Source organism: Hippoglossus hippoglossus, chromosome 4 (assembly GCF_009819705.1).
Source record: "Hippoglossus hippoglossus isolate fHipHip1 chromosome 4, fHipHip1.pri, whole genome shotgun sequence".
Classification (NCBI taxonomy): Eukaryota; Metazoa; Chordata; class Actinopteri; order Pleuronectiformes; family Pleuronectidae; genus Hippoglossus; species Hippoglossus hippoglossus.
In genome coordinates, this window is record NC_047154.1 from 21777665 (window position 1) to 21797894 (window position 20230).

General features: G+C 40.8%; 2 protein-coding genes across 4 annotated transcripts; one reads left to right on the forward strand and one right to left on the reverse strand.

The window, feature by feature from the left end:
- Positions 1–221: 221 nt before the first annotated feature.
- Positions 222–20052, reverse strand: efcab7 (EF-hand calcium binding domain 7). Of its 2 annotated transcripts, none has more exons than XM_034581979.1 (15): positions 20043–20052; positions 14464–14470; positions 10251–10413; positions 9296–9507; positions 8941–9027; positions 8429–8627; positions 6453–6574; positions 4020–4161; positions 2994–3100; positions 2715–2878; positions 2293–2426; positions 2049–2197; positions 1733–1942; positions 877–984; positions 222–730 (listed from the first exon to the last, which is right to left on the reverse strand). In XM_034581979.1, exons 3-15 carry the CDS (start codon positions 10372–10374, stop codon positions 650–652), a joined length of 1839 nt encoding a protein of 612 aa, XP_034437870.1. In that variant the 5' UTR covers positions 10375–10413; positions 14464–14470; positions 20043–20052; the 3' UTR covers positions 222–649. The 2 variants fall into 2 exon arrangements, with proteins under 2 accessions (XP_034437870.1, XP_034437872.1); XM_034581981.1 differs by lacking the exon at positions 14464–14470 and adding an exon at positions 16928–16931 and having other exon boundaries at positions 10251–10416.
- si:dkey-148h10.5 (uncharacterized protein LOC107988039 homolog) lies at positions 10814–18169 on the forward strand. 2 transcript variants are annotated; one of them, XM_034581984.1, is made up of 8 exons: positions 10814–10915; positions 11526–11562; positions 11787–11859; positions 12204–12258; positions 13201–13279; positions 13573–13660; positions 13905–13961; positions 18076–18169. In XM_034581984.1, the coding sequence occupies exons 1-8, from the start codon at positions 10911–10913 to the stop codon at positions 18126–18128; spliced, it is 447 nt and encodes a 148-aa protein (XP_034437875.1). In that variant the 5' UTR covers positions 10814–10910; the 3' UTR covers positions 18129–18169. The 2 variants fall into 2 exon arrangements, with proteins under 2 accessions (XP_034437875.1, XP_034437876.1); XM_034581985.1 differs by lacking the exon at positions 10814–10915 and adding an exon at positions 10968–11072.
- Positions 20053–20230: the final 178 nt, after the last annotated feature.

Genomic DNA, 20230 nt, shown 5'->3' on the forward strand with positions numbered 1-20230 from the left:
CAGCTTTAGCCTCCTCCTCACAATTCGCCGCTATCGTAGCTAATAACATCAACTGTATGTTTAATTCTCCCTTTTCTAATGTTGTCAGACAACTTTGTTGTGATTTTAAAGAGAGCTGAGATCCAGATCCCAGATTTCCTGTGTTTGAGTTTATCATTTGAGTTTGTCATGACAAGATCATTTATTTTAAATGATGACTCATGAATAAAAGAGCCATGCTGACATTCTAACCTTTGGTCTTTAATGTTAATCAATTTTAAGGGAATTTTGAAATTCTCTACATTAACACAATATGTCACACATACAAAGGCACAAAAGCAGCAGTCACCACTATCAGTGGTATTTGAACTGTGACCATCAGTGTTTAACAGCTGATGCACTGAGCTGCAGGTGGGTCTGATCAAATGTCTCCGCTCCTGGTGCTGGGATCTGAAAACACGTGAATTCAGGGTTTGTAAAAGAAATGATTAGCAGTGTTTCTTTTGTAAAATTACACATCACAATCATTTGGTCCAACCATTAACAATGTCTTTCATATTACCAGTGGATGTAGAACAATCTATGAATCATATATTTAAAAGCAAGTGGTCCATCACTTTTCTGTAGCAGTGGCACAGTTGAGCATTCAATCTTTCATAGCAGCACATCTTCATGTGCAGGTTAGTATCGTCTCCACACAATTATAGGTCCAGTCCTGTTTGTCACTGATGGGTAGAATGTGTTGGCAAACCTAGAAGACAGGAAACACACGTTTGTATTAACATCTAAAACACCATTTAATCATTTAATTCCCTTCTACCGTCATATGTATATTTCTAAAAGTATTCTTAAAGACATTTCTCAGATTTTGAAAGAGCAAAAGGGAAAACTTCGTACCATCTTGGTCCGGGCTGGCACCTCCACAGCGAACACACTCATGCCTCTGCTGCTGCTGCAGTTCCTGTTCTGCTCGTTGTTTATGTGCACTGTCACTTTCTGGTTGGTCTGCAACACAAAGGGTTCAACTTTTATTCTTGAGATCAGAGAATATGAAGAAACCATTTTAAACAGCTAAACTTATAGAAGAAAGGTAAATAAATGAGAAGCTATGGTTTAAAACACAAATAGCCTCTTTCTACACACAACAACAAGGTAGTGGACCTTGTGCTAATTTAAGTACAGCTACATTTTTATGTACCATTTGAACATAGTAATGTGGATGCATACCATCTTCAAGACAGTGTTATATCCAAGACAAGCTCTCTCTACAGCAGTAGAGTGTGTGTAGTTGAATCGAAAGACAATGCGTTAATACAAAATAAAACGAATAATGACACTCTCATGATAACCAGTTTAACTTTTCCCTGTTAAGAGGTTCTTTTGTATCATAGGGTCATTCTCTTAGAGTAGCTCCTGTTGCTATGAGAACAGATACGACCACTGCATATCAATTACATATAGGTTGAATGGTCTCCAGCAACCACACACTTACAGCAGTGGACTGTAATAAGACAGAATGTGCAAGCTTTGGCATTTCCTTGAGAAGTATAAACACCCTGATGCTCTGTGCCCTGATCTATACCAAAGTAAATAATCAATTAATTCTATCACAATAAAAGTGGGACTATCATCCCACTACTGGCCACGAAGATGCACAGCAACTGTACGATCGCGGTGAAACTGGAAAATTCATTTCCAGTATTGCTAAACTGTGTGAGCACCTTCACACAGATACACACAGATGGCTGCTGACCTTGTTAGCTATGAGTGAGGAGATCCTGTGCTCTCCTCGGTAGGTGTAGATGAAAACATTATCTAGTCCCCTCAGTGCTTTGGCCCCTGTCCTGGCTATGATGGACTTCTGGAGGGCCTGGTTCAGGAGCTTGGGCCCTGTGTCCATACTGACTGGCTGGAGAGACAGCGGCGTGTCTTCACAATGTACATCTATCTGGAATGGACAAGCCTGACGGAGAGGGAGGAGGAGTTCATTCAGTTTGTTGGTAGGATAAGGTTGTTGTATGGTTGTGTAGAGTAACACGTGACGTTGTTTTGAGTGAAATCAGACTTACCTCGACTAGCTCCAGCATGCGGTTGTAGCCCATAGCTTCCAGGATGACCCACAGGTCTGCGGGGTCTCCATCTTTCTCTGTGGCCTCCATCAGGTTCAGCTCCATGAAGCCCTGCTTGGTCAGTTGATTGCTTCTCATATCAAAGTTTTCTGCCCCCCCCAAAAAAACATTAAGTAATATTAATCATTAGTTGACTGCTTATGCTGTTTCATAATGTTTCTCTATGTATTTCCATGAGAATTACCTTTGCAGACAGCCCAGGCCTCCTTGTCACACTTCTCTCCACTGGTCCTGAGCTCAAAGAAATTGTACTCCTCCAGACCGAGGAGACCGTTTCCATCCAGGTCTATAACCTCAAAGATGTCAGACAGCGCCTCCCTGTGGCACAAAGGGAGCGACACAGACATTTCATGCAGGGACCTTCTCAACGTTGCAGTAGCAATGAAGCAAGGCATCGAAGGCATTCATCCAGTATTCACAGGGGAACAATAACCACATCTTTCATACCAAAGCTATTGCATTTTTTTGATGACATCTATGAGTATTAGGATCAGGCATGAGAAAGAAAAATAAAAGCATTTTGAAAAAAAAGTTAAAATGTTCCAGAATAAACCACAAAATTCAAGATTAAAGTGGAACCTTTCAGAATAGATCAAAACTCCAAACCTGAGCTCCCTGGTGAGGTCCAGCTCTCCAGAGTCAGTCCTGTAGACGAGCTCCACAGGTTTGTCAGGAAGATCATTTTTGCTCCTTTTCTTAAGTCTGCAGCCGCTGGTGAAGGGAAGCAGGAAGTACGTCCCAGTGTTCAGTTCTCCTTTCCAAATGTACTTCTGCAGAGACAAAAAGAGTGGATCAGGAAAATAAAACACAACAGTGCCGATAAATGCCACAGTGAATATAAAGAAATAGAGTAAATGTACATCTCTCAACACAAACATAATATACCTCTTTGTCTTTTGACTCAGTGAAATGCACTACAGAGTCTTCTTTGGCTTCACCAGCCGACATAATGAAAAGAACCGTATCCACCGTCATCCAGGGAGGAGACTTGTCTGAGAAGAAACACCATAAACAGGAATATGTAAATTATATAAGACTTTGATCAAGCAGTCGCCTTTTAAGAGTGTTTTTCTGTGGGTTATGACAAAACCTTTCCAAAAATGGAGAGGACCAATATAACAAACAAATAAATATTTGCTTATTTTGTTATTGAACATGCTACTGTGGCCTATTATAAACACTATTATAATCATACTATCTGTTTGTGGTTTGTCCATATACTATAACCAGATTAAACAACAACCAAAATACACATTCAATGAAAACTACCATATCAAAAACATATAATATATTAACTGAGAAGTTTAACCATGATGCTTGGATTTAAATACAGAATTGTTAACACATGTTTTCTCCTGTCGTTACGAACACATTGAGTAGTCTTTTCAACAACATAAACAGGAGGATTAACTTTCTACCGTCGACATCATTTCAGTATCTTCCACCGCACGTTCCAATTTAATAAACTGAACAACACCTTTCCTCTTAATGTTCGTCATAAAATATCGTCCACTCAGCTGGAACACAATCTAGCACGTTTCCTACAGAACCCGATCTGCCGCCACACGATGTAAAAACACCCTGCAGGGGCCAATAAACAACGCCAGGCTTCTGTGTGGTCTCTTTTTTTGTTTATGATTCATAATCTGATAATTACAGGGGCAACACGTTATTTATGTCTTAGTGTCACAAAGAGCCTATTTAAAATTGCAACTAGCCTGAACGCTACTGAAACATTCCAGCATGTTTCTATATGGATCCTGACCGACCGAGGAGCAAACTACTGAATTCCCACAACTCCAGAGGTGCTATTCTATTCCCCCTCCCCGACATCTGACCTACTGAGTCGGGGTGGGGGGGGCAAGCAGACACATAACATCCCGACGGCAGCTGTAGTTTTGCCGTATTTACCGGGTCTGTGGCTGAGGCTTTGTGGTTGGACAGTCAGGTAGACGTTGCATGTCTGCGGGATGTGGAGCTGGTACTGCAGAGAGCCGACACTCCCATCATCCTCCAAGAAGAAACATCCTTTCATGTGACTGTGGTGCCACTCCTGCAACAAGGGACAACATCTGTGCTTAACCAGCCGACTTGCAATATTCATACAAACTTTCAGTCACATGGTGTGGGCTAATAAAGCCGAAAAATATCATCTTCCTAAACAGTGAAATAAAAAATATCGTTTTTCACGTTTTGTATATCCTCATACATTTGATGATGTGTGGCCTCCGTTAAAATCCTGACACAATCCCAACAAACAGTTTTGCTACTTGACAACAAAATGCATTTATTCATTCAACAGAAACCAAAACTAATTTGCAGTTCCTATTAGAAGGGGGATTGATCTTGTGACAGGGGAAGTATATTTTGGCATGACAGAGAGAATTAAGCAGTCAATCATAACAGTGAGGTTGCTCACTTGATTAAAAGAAACTGCCATTGTGATAATTACCACTCCAACCTTCAGGGGGCACATTCATTACTCCATAGCTTGTGTCTGGGCTCAGCAGCGTGTAAACACTTGTTATTCTCCTGCTGCTCCAGAGGAGGGCAGAAGTGTTACACTGGCTTTCTGCTGCAGGCGGGACTAAATCTCCCTCTAGTTCCTGATACGACAAATAGGAGTCCATTTAACTTTGATAAATACAGCCCTTTCAATCTTGGGCCAGGGCTCATTCAAAACCATCAGGAGGCTACTTTGGCGATATTTATGAATCCTAATATTTCTCTCATTTTGAAATCCTGTTGTTCCTTTGTCTGGCAGCACAACTGAAACGACATAATAATTTCAAATTGAACAGGAACATCAAAACAAGGCAAGTTTTCCTTCCGTTCATCGGGGACCCATTAAATGAAAACACAGTTGGTGTGGACACACGGTAAGAGGACATTGAGGGTCGAGCGAGTCTGGAATAGGCCATATATCCTTTTAGTGGACAAATAAATCACCAAGTTAAACAAAGAAAAGTACCATAAAGACGGCGCATGTCACTCCTTCGGAGGAAAGCTATTTTCTCGTTGTATTTATCTTGGGCTGTGAGAGGCATAAAAGATCAAATCATAACACTTCAGTGGTTTGTCCAGACAATATTAAATGAGGGAAATTGCCATGGGCACCTGTCTACTGCTTAAAGACATCAGAATTAATGCCCCCGCAGAGAGAGGGTCAGCCTGCAGACTAATACAGCTGCTGTCACCTGCTCTGGCCAAAGGTCTGAATTACGGCAACGCGGAGGGTCGCAGGTCGCCAGACTAGCCACACACACACACACACACACACACACACACACACACACACACACACACACACACACACACACACACACACACACACACACACACACACACACACACACACACACACACACACACACTTAATCTACTGTATCTTATAATTATAACCTTAACATAAAGACTAAGGACAAGTCAGATGAATCCTTTCTGTGCATATCTGAATCCCACAAAGCACACACACGCAAATACACACTTACACCACTAGAAAAACACAACCCGCCCTCCACCCACTACCTTCCAATTATCAGCCTGTGGCAGTATAGCAGCCAATATAGAGCTGAACTTCCCTCAGAGGTAATCTCTGGACTCACATTCTTCTACCTTGACGATGTCTGGCCCTTTCCAATCTCAACGCCTTGTATGGACCTCAGAGATGAAGGAGGCTGTAATATTTTTTTTATTTATTTACTTTTTTTTCCTTTGCTGTAAAGCAAACCAGGCCAGGTTAATCCAAAAAGAGTGAAAACAAAGAGCGATGGATCAATACAGTATCTATTGACCCGGGGCTAAACGCGCCCATCAAAAACAGTGTGTGACAGTGATACTGGGGAGATCCACCCCCTGCACGGGCTTTGTTATCATGGGACATCTCACATGGGTTTGTTATTGACGGTATAAATGATTCATAATATGACATTTTCCTTTTCGAATAACATTAACTATCATGTAGTCATAAATACTGTGATACTTGTCATTCAGTTATGTGGTAATCTTATTGTATTGTTGTTGTTGTTTTGACAGTTTCTTTATATGCATTTTCTTGTTGAACATCATATTTGACCTAAATGTACATACCTCAGCCAAGGCTAAAGCAAACGTAAACAAAAGTTAAAAAGAAGGAAGACAAGAGAAGTTAAAGAGAGAAATCCTGGATCTGCCTCTTTCTCCGGATCCCCTCCAAAATTCCATCGGTGATTCCTTGAGTCATAACCCCAACCCGCCGCAAAAGGTCATGGAAATTGTTTTTTGCAGAATCCTCCATGGCGATAATGTAAAACTCTCTAAAACTAAATCATTATGACTGTACCATATGTAACGCCTATAGTTTACCTGTAAGCCTGCAGGCTCTGGTACTTTGCTGGACCTAGAGCTGCTGGATGTCATATTGATTGAGTTCGCCAGAGACGACCGTCGGCTGCGAGCAGAGGAAGGACGAGAGGACGATCGGCTGTCTGAAGTAAAACCAAAAAACAGATTGGAGGGAAAGATGAGAAATTACACAGACAAATATACTCGGTATAGATTTTTTTTATAAATGACAAAAATTATTACTAATAAAAAACGTTGCTCACTAAAAGATTAAGTACAGCCCTCTCCTCTCCACATCGTAAACACACTTTAAAAAGAGAGATGTGGCCCAGAATGTAATCTGCCTTCCCAGAAGTCCGTTCCCAAGTTCACGTGAAGATGGCTACTTTGCATTCGGGTTCTACAAACGTGTGAATCTCAAGTTCAGCCCCATTTCCATTAATGATGGAGGCATATTAAATCACAAATGGCATAACAGGACCCTCTCGAATCCATTATCTCGCACAACTTTTTTTATCTCGAACACTAATTGAAGCCAGAAAATATCAATTCACTAATGAGGGCTCTGATTGTTTCCAAGCCGGGGAAATCAAGATGCGAAGTAATGTGATGGGCTTACAAGCAAATTACCGTGGCAGAGAATAAATAGACCCACTGTCATGGTATTCGTCCCGGATCTATTTTGTATTGATGGGAGTATTTTAATCTGGAGGAGCCAATCGTAGCTTGTTTGTGAATATGGACAAAGATGCACTGGAACGTGGCCTAACAAAAGCTGCACTGTGAGCTTCCATTGAATGCGAGAGTTGTTTGTGGTTCCCTGGTGCTAGAAAACTACAAGAACTGAACTAAATAAACCAATTATCAGAAAACACCACGGCAGTTCATCAATTTGTCTGTTCCACACAAAACACCCAATAAATAATTTAACGTCATCAATGCTTTGCGAAGAACCAGCCAGAATCGCCCCTGTCAAATACAGTTATACTGTAGGACTCAGGGAAATACTGGTTTATACTGACAAATGCAGGAGCAAATGAGCAGTCAAAACAGTTTTTGAGCACCAAGAAAAACCCATTCAACATGTGCGATCACGTAGCTCCTGGTGTCAGAGCCTTGTTAAAATGTAAGAGGTATAAATCAATACCTGGGAGAGGCACAATAATGTGATAATCCTGACTAGTATGTGGGAGCTCATTTGTTTTTGCAGCGGTGGTCGACGGGGCCTTCCTCTCTACCACCATCTAATCCCTCATCATCTCCCCAGTGAGAAGTGGTGGAATCCTCCAAATCAATAGCATGAACATGGACTGACCACTTAAATCAACCCCATCTATCTTCCCGCTGTGGGCCTGTCCCTGGATCGCTCATCCAGGATCTCCGCGCCTCTCTCTCCTCACAATGCTATTGTTAAAGTGTGAGAAAGTAGATTTTTACACCCGTCTTCACACGGCTGAAGGTGCCGTCTTTTACAGAAAAACCCTGCCTGTTTGTTGTCTGTGGGAGCAGAAGGCTGCAGCTGGACCCGAAACAAGTCTTTGCATGTTTTGGCGACAAAAACATATATTTTTCCTCCAAATCCAGAGCTGAAAGGCATCATTTTTCATCAGTGTAGACAAGAGATTTTGCCAGTTTCTTAATGGCGGAAACGATCGGCCATAATCACAACGCTTTACAGTCTCCTCCCTCCAGAAAAACTGTTTTAGTTGTGGAGTTATTGTGATGTATTGTCTGTCTTAATGAGGCCATTTGTCATAGGGGGAGGGAAAAATCAATCGATAACAGAGCTATTATTTATTCAGCAAAACTAATCTCTGAGGCGTATTGGGGAGACCGGTGTGCATCTTTGAAAAGTGTGGAGTATATCTAGTGTATATCTGTGACAGGTGAATACTACGACATGTAGCTCTGGAATCAAATGATAATGTAATGATGTCTGGTCACTGAGCACAGCATAAAAACATACACAAATCTTCTGGGAAGCCTCAGATTTTCACCTTTTCTGAGTGTCGGGTCTGGTGTTTCTGGAGGTTGAGGCTGAGCTGCTGCTGCTGAGGAGGCTGATGACACGGCGCTCTTCGGAGGGCTGTATGACTGACTGCCAAAGTTCTGTATCTTCAGCTTAGCATCAGCCTCGAGCCTCTCCAAAGCTGCCACCTGACACTGTTCCACCGTCGACACCAGCAATCTGCAGAACTGACGGCAACGGGAAACCACGAGTCAAAACATGATGCATGAGCACAGTTTGTGAGGTTGTGTCACAAGTAGAGGTAAGAATATGACATTGAATAAAGACAAATCATGGGAGGGCTACACTATTGTTTTCTTTTGAACATTAGAAAATGTCTTTTTATTCTAACTGTAGTGACAATAAGGTCAGGAGACTGCAAATTCAATTACATTGCTAATGTTGGTATAATTTTTCTTAAGCTGATCAACCAGTCTATCAGTTGAAATAACTTCCAGCTGAGAATATATTTAAAGTACACGTTTCATTGTCCAAACTTACTTCTGCATAGTTTAGTTTGCCGTCCTTGTTGATGTCAGCTAATGTGAAAATGGTGTTCACCTCCTCAGGCGTCATTTTTTCTCCACTCTGAAAGATTCAACACATGTTGTACTTCAGTAGAGAAAACACCACAGTAAAAAATGATTCTGTTCTGTTTGAGCTTAAGCCAGTAACTGTGATTTTAATCATTTCATGTTTACTCAGTCTGTGATGAAACATTAATGGGTCGCTCAGTTGGCTGATTGCACAACATCAGTCAATTTAACTGAAGCCAAAACTGCAACATTCATTTAAAACAATAGAGGAGACAATTGGTTGCAGATCTCTCTCATACAATATGTTTTCAGCTACTCACAGTGGTCAGGGCCATTTCCAGTTCGCTGTGTGTGATGTAGCCGTCGCCGTTAACATCCATCTTTCTGAACGCTGTCATCAGCTCCGTCTCCTCAGTTTTCTTCTCACACTTGAGAATCTCACAGAAGTCATCAAAGTTCAGTTTGGACGTTCTTGGGGTCCAGTATTTACTGAGCGTGGCAAGGGATGGATTTCTTCCTGCTTGCTGGAGAACTACATGAGATAAATGGGGGAAAAACTTTAGACTATAGAAGTAAAACAGGCAGATAAACAACAGTAGGTTTATTTTCTGATAGACCTTTGTGTTTTGTAGTGTCACGTATATTCTCGATCAGCTCTTTACTGAAGCTTTATTCATCACTGACAAACCTTGAACTGATTAAATACGTCTTGTCTAAAGTCTGTCAAGCAGAAATATTCTGAGTGTCTTTCATGCACATTTCTCCAAAAGTCATTACGTAGTATTTTTGATAACTGGGATCACTACAACAGGCTCATTGAAACCGATTCAACTTGGAGCAGCACGTCATGTGTCTGTAGTGACGATCGATCAGCAGGTCAGTGTGGGGCTAGGAGTTGAAAGAGTGAAACCACACAAAACTAAAAATTAAACTTTCCTCCTTCAAATAACTGGAAAGTGATGTCAATACACAGCCAGCGTCTGGAGAAGGAGAACACAAAGACTTCATATCAGCAGATCCTTCTTGAAGAAAGGTTCATAAACAAACACAGTAGTAGCTAAATATAAATCAAACCCAGTTTGTTGTACTGGTCACATCCCACTGATGTCACCGTGACTGCTGGTGTCCACGTTGTTATCTGACATTGTTTGAGCAGCTCTGTTTCCAGACATCATCTCTGCAGCTCGTCCCCGCGCCAACGTTACACACAGTGAAACCAGTCACAGCTGTACTCGTCCCTTTTAAAACGCTAACAGCTAGCTACCGTTAGCTTACCGCGACCCAGCTGCTGCTTCGACGTGATGTTCGACAAACTGGACCTGAACACAGCGAGGTACGAGGCTCTGCACTGCGTGTAGAAACCCTCCTCTTCGTCACGGGGGGACTCTTGGACGGACATCTCTGAGAGAACAGGGCTGTAGCTCCGGTAGCTAGCTCCCTCCTCCGGCTCTGACAGCAGATGGACGGTCAAACGATGTTAAACTGAAGCTAAATGGGTTTTAATTTTAACTATCTAACGTGTATCGGGACCCAGAAACACGCAGGGTTCATTTAACTGAATGAAACCCGCGTTAGCAGAGCCATTCGTCCAGCACCGTTGCTATGCGCTGCCTGTTGCTACGTAAACAAAAAAGTCAGAGGTGTTCACGAAAATACGTCCCTGGAGAAACAAACGCTCACAGTTCTCGTTGCTAACTACAAAGAATGTGATTGTTTTTAATTATTCTTTCACTTCATATAACTGAAAACTATTTAATAAGAGTTTTTATTTCATTTTAAGAATATTTCAAGTAGTAGATATAAAAAAACAGGGGATGCCGGAAACATATATATGACCGCTCATGTTTCACACGAACCATTTGACTGACGCAAAGGCGCCAGTTTCATCACTTGTATTTGTGACAAACTTTTACTGAGACGAACTGAAACTGGAAAATGCCGTAAGTGCTTTACTGTATCCTTTAAATCTGAAGTTATACTATAAATATAATGTCATATTAATGTCTGATTCAAAACGTGTCGCTCTGAAGGAGACTCTAACTCCAGTTTACCTCAGAAATACTCAAACAGTACAGATTTTTAACAGCTGTCATGAATGTAAACAAAGATTTTACACATCGCATCAATTCATTCAACACAACTTTAACTAATGTCTTTGTTTTAACTGTGTTGTGTCAAAATGGCTGCTTTAAAAAAGGTCTATCCTCATTTCTGCAAGTTTATAACCAACTGAAATAAAGGTAGTTTTATTTTCACATGGGCTGAATACTGCGTTTGTTGTAATATTCCCAATGAAATTGCTATATTTGGCTTTTATGCCTTTAAACTGAGGTGGGAAATATGTTATAATACATGAGGCACTCAAACTGGGTCAAGTGGGACGGGCCTTTTTCTGCAAAGTGTTGATTATTAAGTAATCTGGACTTCAGTGTATTTTTATGATGCATTAAATCATGTGTTTGGGTCACTGCATTGTTGTCTATTGAATATACAGATAACCAGTAATAGTTCCCTTATTAAATAAATTAAATCCTGCTTTTTTCCCAACAGTGTGAGTAAAACTCTGCCCATGGGCACCACCCATAATGTAAGTAAACAGTCTTTCAGGTGTACTGATATATTGAGGTGTCAATCACCTCTCTCTCTCATTTCTTATTAAAAGAATGATTTAAAGGTTTGACGTGTAAGATTCAGTCTGTGTTAAGAAGGATTTAAAGGTTTAAAATGTAACATCAAGGTTGTCTGTGTTTATAATGTATGAATATCGTGGGATGTTTCAATGTAATTTGTCTTTTCACTGTCCCTGAACAGAAGCCGGCTTCTAAAATCCCAGTGCCGGCAAGAAACATCAAAACTCTGACTGCGGCCACAAGTTCTCAAGCAGGTGGGTTGATTCCCATTGAGATCCATGAAGAGATGTCCACTTGTACCAAATAACAAAAGATGTCTCATAGAATCTTTTACTCACTTAATATTTATATCTCCAATAGTCTTTCTCCTTTAAGAAATTCCCCTATTGAGATAAATGCAGTAATGTACTGCCAGATGAATAAACTAAATCTGCTACTCAGTCTTTCCTTGGAAATGACATCTGTTCATGATCTGCATTTCAGAGTATAGGGACAAGGATTTAATAGTTTTGTTGTCAAACGACAGAGAAACAATCATTTGTATATAAATTGGTCAACTCTAGATTATATTATTAAGGATGTGGTGCTTCATTAACAGGCGGCAAGAACAAAGTCTCTGCAAAAGAAGGGGTCCCTCAGACAGAATTGGAAAAGTGAGTATTTATGACACAGATTTTGCATTTATTTCATATTGTGCTATTTATTTATTTGCTGTTGAGTTTTGTCACTATTAATTAAAAAGAGTGAAAGTAGAACACAGCGTTAAAGGGTTAAAGTCAACTCCCCTTTGAGTTGCTGTACTTCAATTGCCACACTTTCCTGATGGTCATAATGACATATCAGAATTTAATGACAGGAGACATGAAATGATGGAGATCCATCACTGGCCAAATTATCAGTGATTTACATAGCACTAAAAATAGTTGTATAAGAGTCACTTAACACAAGAACCATTTCCTTAGCCCAGGCAGACATTTGGTGTCAGGCTCATCCATCAAGACGAGCATTAGTTTTTAATTTCATAGCGCTGTCACTAATACGTTACATCGGCTCGGTTTACAGTACATTCATTACACTCACTTGGTCATGTCAGATTAGGGTCACTTGGGTGCAGTGTTTTAATTTATTGACGCTCTCAACATTAAAATTAATTGTATTTGGAGGGAATCCAAAACAGCCAGACTGAAAAGAGCCCGAGTTGTACAAACGGAACAAAAAGACACAAACAAACGTATGAGTGAATGAATAAATCTCTACTTTACAGCAAAGGTAGTTCAGGTAATTAATGGTTTACAGTTATAAACAGTATTTCAGACCAAAGAAACCTACTAAAATAATGATATTTTGCTTGTTTATCTTGAATGTACCCTTTTGTGTAGTATATGTCGAGGCCCATCAATTTACCATACTTCAAACCACTGATGAATACCAAAACAGCCGCTATATAAATGACCAGTATTAGTGATTTACTGTCAACCAGCCATTTATTCTAGTATCATTCCATGTCTGTATCATCTGGATACTTCTGAACGTGTGATTGTATCGTCACCCCCCCCCCCCCCCCCCCCTCTCTCTCTCTCTTCGGCTTTACTCAGACTGGACTCCCTACGATCTAAACTGGAACAATCCGTAGATGCATTCGTCAGGGCCAGGAAAGAGCTGGAGGAAATATTGGTGAGAGGCTTTTTCCTTTGGTCTTAAATCTTTAGAATAGGCGGAAATTTCTTTGTCTCCATCATATCTCCGGATTGAGAGATGGTGGGTTTTTTTTATCACACACTGAATATCCACTTGTGACATGACTTTTCCTTTCTGAATAGCTTCTTTGCACGACTGCCTTTTTCCTTTCTTTGTCCATTTATTTCCGAGACAGTTTGCTACCTTTTTTTGTTCTCCTTCTATTTCCTGTGTATTGATGGAGTTTCGTGGTTTCTTTATTCTCTCCCTTAACCCTGTGTTGGAAGTAGCCAGTAGAGGGCAGCAGTGAACAAGGACGTCCCCTCACTGGATCTTCTGTTGACCTGAGGACTGAGCTGAGGAGACACAGAGAACTGAGTGAGTACATGAAGTGACTTCCGTTGTTTCACCTGATTGTGTCAGAAAACCAAATCACATCTGGGGTTTCATGGTATTTCCTCTATTTTCCACTGATTCACCTGGATGTAAAATGGATTGAGTCACAATTTACAGTAAAATCAGTTTTCACTTGTCTCTGGGATCAGCGGCACTAATCTTCTATCAGGCTCTATATTTGTTGCCTCATCGTAAAGAAATGTTATGATGTTTTTTGTCTTTACAGCGTCCAGAGCAGCTTCATCTTTAAAGAGCAGTAAAGCCCCCGACAATCACACTCAAGGTAATGTATCTGCTAATAAATATAACAAACTAAAAACAATACACAGAGTAAACAATCTCTATTGTTTAACATTCATGTGCTTCATTCATTATGCTTTTTACACCATCTAGATAAACTCACCTATCCACGTCACTTGGGTTTTATCACACTGAGACGCTTTACGGCCACGTGCTTAGTGGAGCTGAGGGTTGAACAATACCACAAGATTTATTGAAAAATAAAGCTGCCGCCGGTTTTAAGAGGAGTGAAGCTCGGCACATACTTTCACATAATCTACATTTATTTTTATCCTTTTCACAACTTGTATGTGCTTTTAGGGATTTTATAATAATTTATCTCCGTGCTGTATTTCGAGTCAACTGACCAAGCTACACCACTCAAGACAGAATATTGGTATCTCCACTTTTTAATAAACAAAACAGATGTTTTTAGTCACTAATTTCAATGACAGCTGTGATTGATAAGGTCATAGTCTAAAGTAAGGGGCCTGTTTTGAGAAAACCTAGCTCCTTTATTCTGCCACACTGGAATTTCAGGGACTATTTCCTCACAGTGCTGTAGAAGAGGCACCCTCCCCTAGTGCAGCCACCATGTCCCCATGGACCTCCTTGGTGGATAAGCCCTTAATACGGAATGAATGAATGACTGCAGTGGTGATGTCAGTTTTCTCAGGCAGCGCTGACTTGCAACTTTCAATTAACCGAAACAGAAAATGCCACAAAAGGTGTTATCTTCAAACGTAATGCACAGTCAGTCAGATTTAACGTGTACATGCTTGGAATGAGAGCTGAGTGACTCACCTCCCTCAGCCTGAGGCCATTCACCCCGTGTAGACATATGTGATTGTGGTGATTGCGACCTTATCTTTAGGTCTGTTAAGGGGTAAAAGAAAAACATTTTTTGGTTGATTTGAAGATGAGAAGGAACACAAACGTAGTCACGAGGGCGTTTGATTCCCAAGGACATCCCCATCCGCCACTACTTCACTATTTGATTCGCTTCTTCCTGCATCTTCCTCGCTACTTAACATTAACAGCATCAATGGATGCTTGTTTTAGTTGCTCAGACAATCGTGTGCTCTGCGACCTTCGGAGAAAAACAACATTTTGTTATGGTTGCACAAACAAGTCAATGAGTAGATTTCCTAGGGAAAGAATTAATTTGATTATTTTAGGCACATGTTATGCCTGCAGCAGAGCAATTCTTGTGATCCAATCATACAATGGTGACTTGTGGAAAATGAATAGGGGGTACTGTCAGGAAGCAAGCTTGTTTTCCGATAAGGTTGTTAGAAATTATTTTAATTAGTTCCAGTAAGGCAGCCAAACATACATGATGCATTGTGGATCCACACCCCAGGAATGTCACATTTTTGTCACATGGTGGATCCATGAAATGTATCAGTTTTGCATAAACCTCCTTACAACAACAGACTTCATGATGTCAGGGCAGATAGCTGTGGGAGAGAATCGTCCCTCTGTGCGCGGCGAGACACACATTTTAAGAAAACAAACTGTTATTCAAAGCTGCTGAAGAGCTCTGGCCTATATCTGCTGAGAGCGTGAAATGCAGACAGATGATGTTGATGGTATCTTGAAGCGTGATTCTGCTCTTGTGTAAAATGTTTGTTTAGATCTGCTGCTTTGGCCTTTTACGCTTCGGGTCCATGTGCTGATTGCAAGGGGGGGGGGGTGTAAGAAAGTCTTTGGGGGGAAAAATGAACGCTTCCTGAGGATGTAGGATTACGCAGTATGTGCTGGTTGTTGAATTTAACATCATCAGTGGGAGATAAAACATTATATATCAATATATATACACAGTGGAAATGATAAGAATAAGGTGCTTTTTACATACTATATACTGTTGTGTGTATTCAATAATGTACATACAATAATAAACAGTACATATATTATTGCAGATATACTATAAGGTATTGTGCCATGATTAGAAACATATTGAAAAGGGCTAAAGTTTAAATACTGAGTACATGTTTGATTTATTGCCCCTCCACACCACAGGTACAATAACAATTCATCAGTATTTGATTTATTTGTACAGCATGTTTAAGATAGGTGAGAAATATAAAAAATATAAAACAGCCAAGGAGACAATACTAACACATTGAATACATATATTTTTTTAAATGTAGTAACATGAGATAGTCAAAATTCTGAATGTTTTCTTTGTTGTGGCTGCAGCATGATTCAGAATGACAGAGCAAAACTCTGAGCCTTGATAATAAGACACACGATTAAATCACAGCATTTAAAAAGATGGAGATGTCAAAATCATCTGTGCTGATGATTATTGGCCCTAGTTGAGATACCATATGATTGTGATAATATCAAATGCACTGATTTGTGGCGACGGTTTGGGTCTCCATAAAAAGACCACAATGTAAACCTCGATTGTCTGTTGCAAAAACATGTCTATTTGTATCTCGTCCTCTGGGAAACCTGGAGGCAAATGTGCAGCAGAACAGAAGCACATGATTGTTGCATATCCTTTTTTAAACAAGTAACAGTAATGGGATAACATTAAATGGTAAAACATCGTGTCACAGCTGTACAACGAGACAAGTCACAAAACTGTAAACTGACTCAACAAGGTCAGATACTGTACACAGCAGTATCACATAGCTCCAATAAGCTACTGGTCCCACCAGAATGTGTCATGCTTTAAATTGAATTGTGTACAGGTTTGTTTTAATAGTTAAAATACAAAGATTTCAGTAATTTTAAAAACAATCCTTCCATGGCAGCCATTACAATCTTTCCCCATGTCCAGAATCTGTAACCTGGGTAACCTTTCAGCTGCCGTGCAATACCTCTGTCACCTCCGTGATGCCGCAGCGGAGAAGTAAATCCATTTTAAACCTTAAAGCTCAATCTTCCAATCACACTTTGCCTCCTTGCCTCCTTCCCTCCTGCCTTCCTCCCCCCCCCCTCTCTCTCTTTCCCGTCTACTCTCCTGTAAGGTTAACAAAAGTTTCAGTAAGCAGTCTAAAGTCACTTTTCGTGAGCAATCAGGCTTGGGCCGAGCATAAATCCTTGGGGCATAGTCGCGGCATTACAAATACCCACAGTGCCTGTATGTGCTGATGACTACAAAATTGAAAAAGAAAGGCCCTAATAATTCTGAGGCAAGTTTCCCTCAGCTGTAGGTATTGATTATTTGTGTCTGGTGAGAGATTTGGAAAATTCAATTAAAGGAGTTGTGCAAAGGATTCATAAATTCAGCCCCTCAACGCGTATCGAGACATGGTTATGTTCTAAATCAATGCTGCACTTCACAATATATTTTCTTAGGAACATAAAAATAAATAACATTTAAACAGTTCTGCTTACTGCAGAAACAAATTTTATTTTCTGTGAAGCTTTTTAGTAACGGCCAAGCACTGACTTGTGCACATCTTCGAGGTGGTAACGTATTTTTATTGCTCTTTTTCTCATAAGACAATCCTATATAATATGAATTTTGAAATGACAAAATGAGGGGAAAGGGGACGGCTCAGCAGTGTAAAAATTGATCAGGCCATAGATGGGACCACGTTTGGGAAGATTTGTATGTCAGCAGTAATGGGCTGTATTAAAAAGAAGATTCCTTAAGATGTCATAAAAGTGATGGGGCTGCGTCGCGCCGGTTGCGGGCCGCCGGCCCAGGCAGCTCCCGGACTCTGGCACATCAATCCTCGGACGCCTCACAGACAGATGCCACCTACCCACTGGGAGTTTTATGCTTTCTGATTGACCACACAGTTGCAATTAAACAGAGGAGTTGTATATTAGGCTGTTTTGGTCCAACAGAAGCAGGTGGTCTTCGATCGACTGCGCTGGTTGCAGAGTATGCAGTCTTCTCAGGCGTGATTTCTGATTTACTGAACGTCATCGCGTTTCATCTTGGGGGTGCAAAAAAATATACTATACAGCAAATGATAAGCAGTTGGTCATAGTAAATTAGATTTAGAATACATAATCCTGGAGGGGATTTATTTAAAAGACAAACACAGGGTTCTTTAGGACAATTTGCCATTTAGATTTTTATTTTTCAAGAAACACATTTACATATATCTTTAAAAACTTGACTTTGGGTTTTTTATCATTTTTCTCTCTAGATCCTGTGAAGATGGGCAGCTCCTACCAGTTTCTCAAGTCCATTATGGGTTGAATTAATTACAAATAAAGTTGCCGTACATGTTGGTTTATGAAAAAAATATGCCTCCTGTTTACTCTCTTCTTTGTGAGAATTCAGTCTTGACAGTGACTGCGGTGTGTGCGTAATATCACCGGGTGCCAGTGGGGTTACAATCATGTTTTCCCTCTCCCATATTCCCCAGGTTTTTGTTCGCGAGGCATCTTGGCTGTTGACAGCTAATGGAATTGCTCTTCACTTCTTGTGCGTATGATCCCACGGAGATAAGGCAGGAGACGAATGTGGAATCCGGGCTGTCAGTTGTGAGGCCGAGTTGTGTCGGAGGCCGTCACTCATTTGCGGGGAGAAGTGTCTGAAACGGTAGGAGCGGATCCTCTGACATGTTAGACCCCCGTCCACCCTCCAGAGCCTCTGCCTGGCAGCTGACAAATGTTGATTCTACATTAACCACAATGCTGCAACGCTGTGCAAATAATGTTCTTTCAGATGGCAACCCTCATCCCCTTTATGGCTAAAACTATGCAACGTTCCCCACCCGTGCAGTTTAACACCTTTGGAAAGTAAAGGTGGGGGTGAAAACTGTCTTGCACAACACAGTAGTCTCTTTATTTGGCAGCGCCTGGGAAGGCTGAGGCCTCTCGCTGCCCAAGTCGACCTAAGCAACAGCTGGTGTTCACAGCAACATTTCCTATTTCTGCCTAAGGTGGATCGTGTAACTCTCACTTTATCACCCTTAGAGGCCACGTGAAGGACAAAGCCAGTACACCCATAAACAAAACTAATGTTTTGATACAAGCCCCTGAGGAGGTTGAATGAAGGACCCATGGTGTGTTTGATACCCAGTTCCCACTCCCGTTACAACACAGCCACATCTTCACCGGCACCGATTGGGATCTATACCGTGTTATCTCTTCTCATTTCAAGAGTAGTAATCCGTGGTCCCATTAGCACAGTTTTAGCTCTGAGGCTTCATCATCTAGTGTCACTGTGCCTGTGGTACAAGGTTGAGAGCCACAGTGCATCCTGGGAGAAAAGCTGGTGAAGGAGGACTTGGAAAATGGAAGATTCTCGCTTTCTGGTGCGCAATTATACGACCGTGCAACTGTAAATATATGTAACTGTTTAACTTTAGTAAGAGAACCATGAGTTCAAGTGCTTAAAATGAAAGTAGAACATCAGAATCATTTGCGAAACCTAATCTGTCTCCTTCAGTTTCAACAGAGCAGTGTAATCACAGCCAGACACAGAACTTCAGTTGAAGGTTAATAGTTTAGTCTTTTGCTTTTTGTTTTCTTAATCAACACTTGTTTTCTTAATTGTGAGCAACATGATTACAAGAACCAAGAGCCCAACAAGTTGGTCTTTCAAGTGTTAATCGACAACAAATACTCAGAAATCGAAAGATATTATACTAAATTACATGAAACGGAACAAGAGAAGCAGCAAAACGTCAGAAGCTGGAACAAGCAGCTTTGGGGCATTTTGCTTGATGAATGACTTGATGATAAATCAGTTATCAAAATTGATGTTGATAAACTTTCTGTGACGGAACACCACATTCATTGGCTTTTCTGCAGCTTTTAGTTGTATCGCAGCTGATTTACTTTCCCAGTTGTCCTGAAATCAAATGTTCTTTGAATAGATTATTCAGCTAATCATCGTGGCACTAATTCAAATGGGATTTTACTTTCTCCATTTTAGAAGTGAGGAAATTATCATTTTCTCTTGCATCTTTGCAAAGGAATTGACATTTCATTAGCCTATATAAACACGTTATAAAAAATCGAGCGAACGCCCCGCACGCCACCTCTAATGGGCCCCGTGTGTCCGTGTCCCAGTGTCGTACCAGTTAACTCAGATCTCCGGCTCCTATTTGTCCCTGTGGTCCATTAGTGCCGATTGGCCCCGAGCCTCAGATGCACAGGCAACCCTCGCTGACCTGATAACATTTATAGTTGTAATGGATTTTTTTTATGCCGGTCATTAACTTTCTCAGAGATTGAAGAAAGAAATTGCTTTGTACCTTTTTTTTCTGTGGTATTTCAACTTTATAGCATTATGTTCAGATATGTCACCTTCCATCATCTCTTTTTAAGGCCTCAGCCGTCACTACAAAT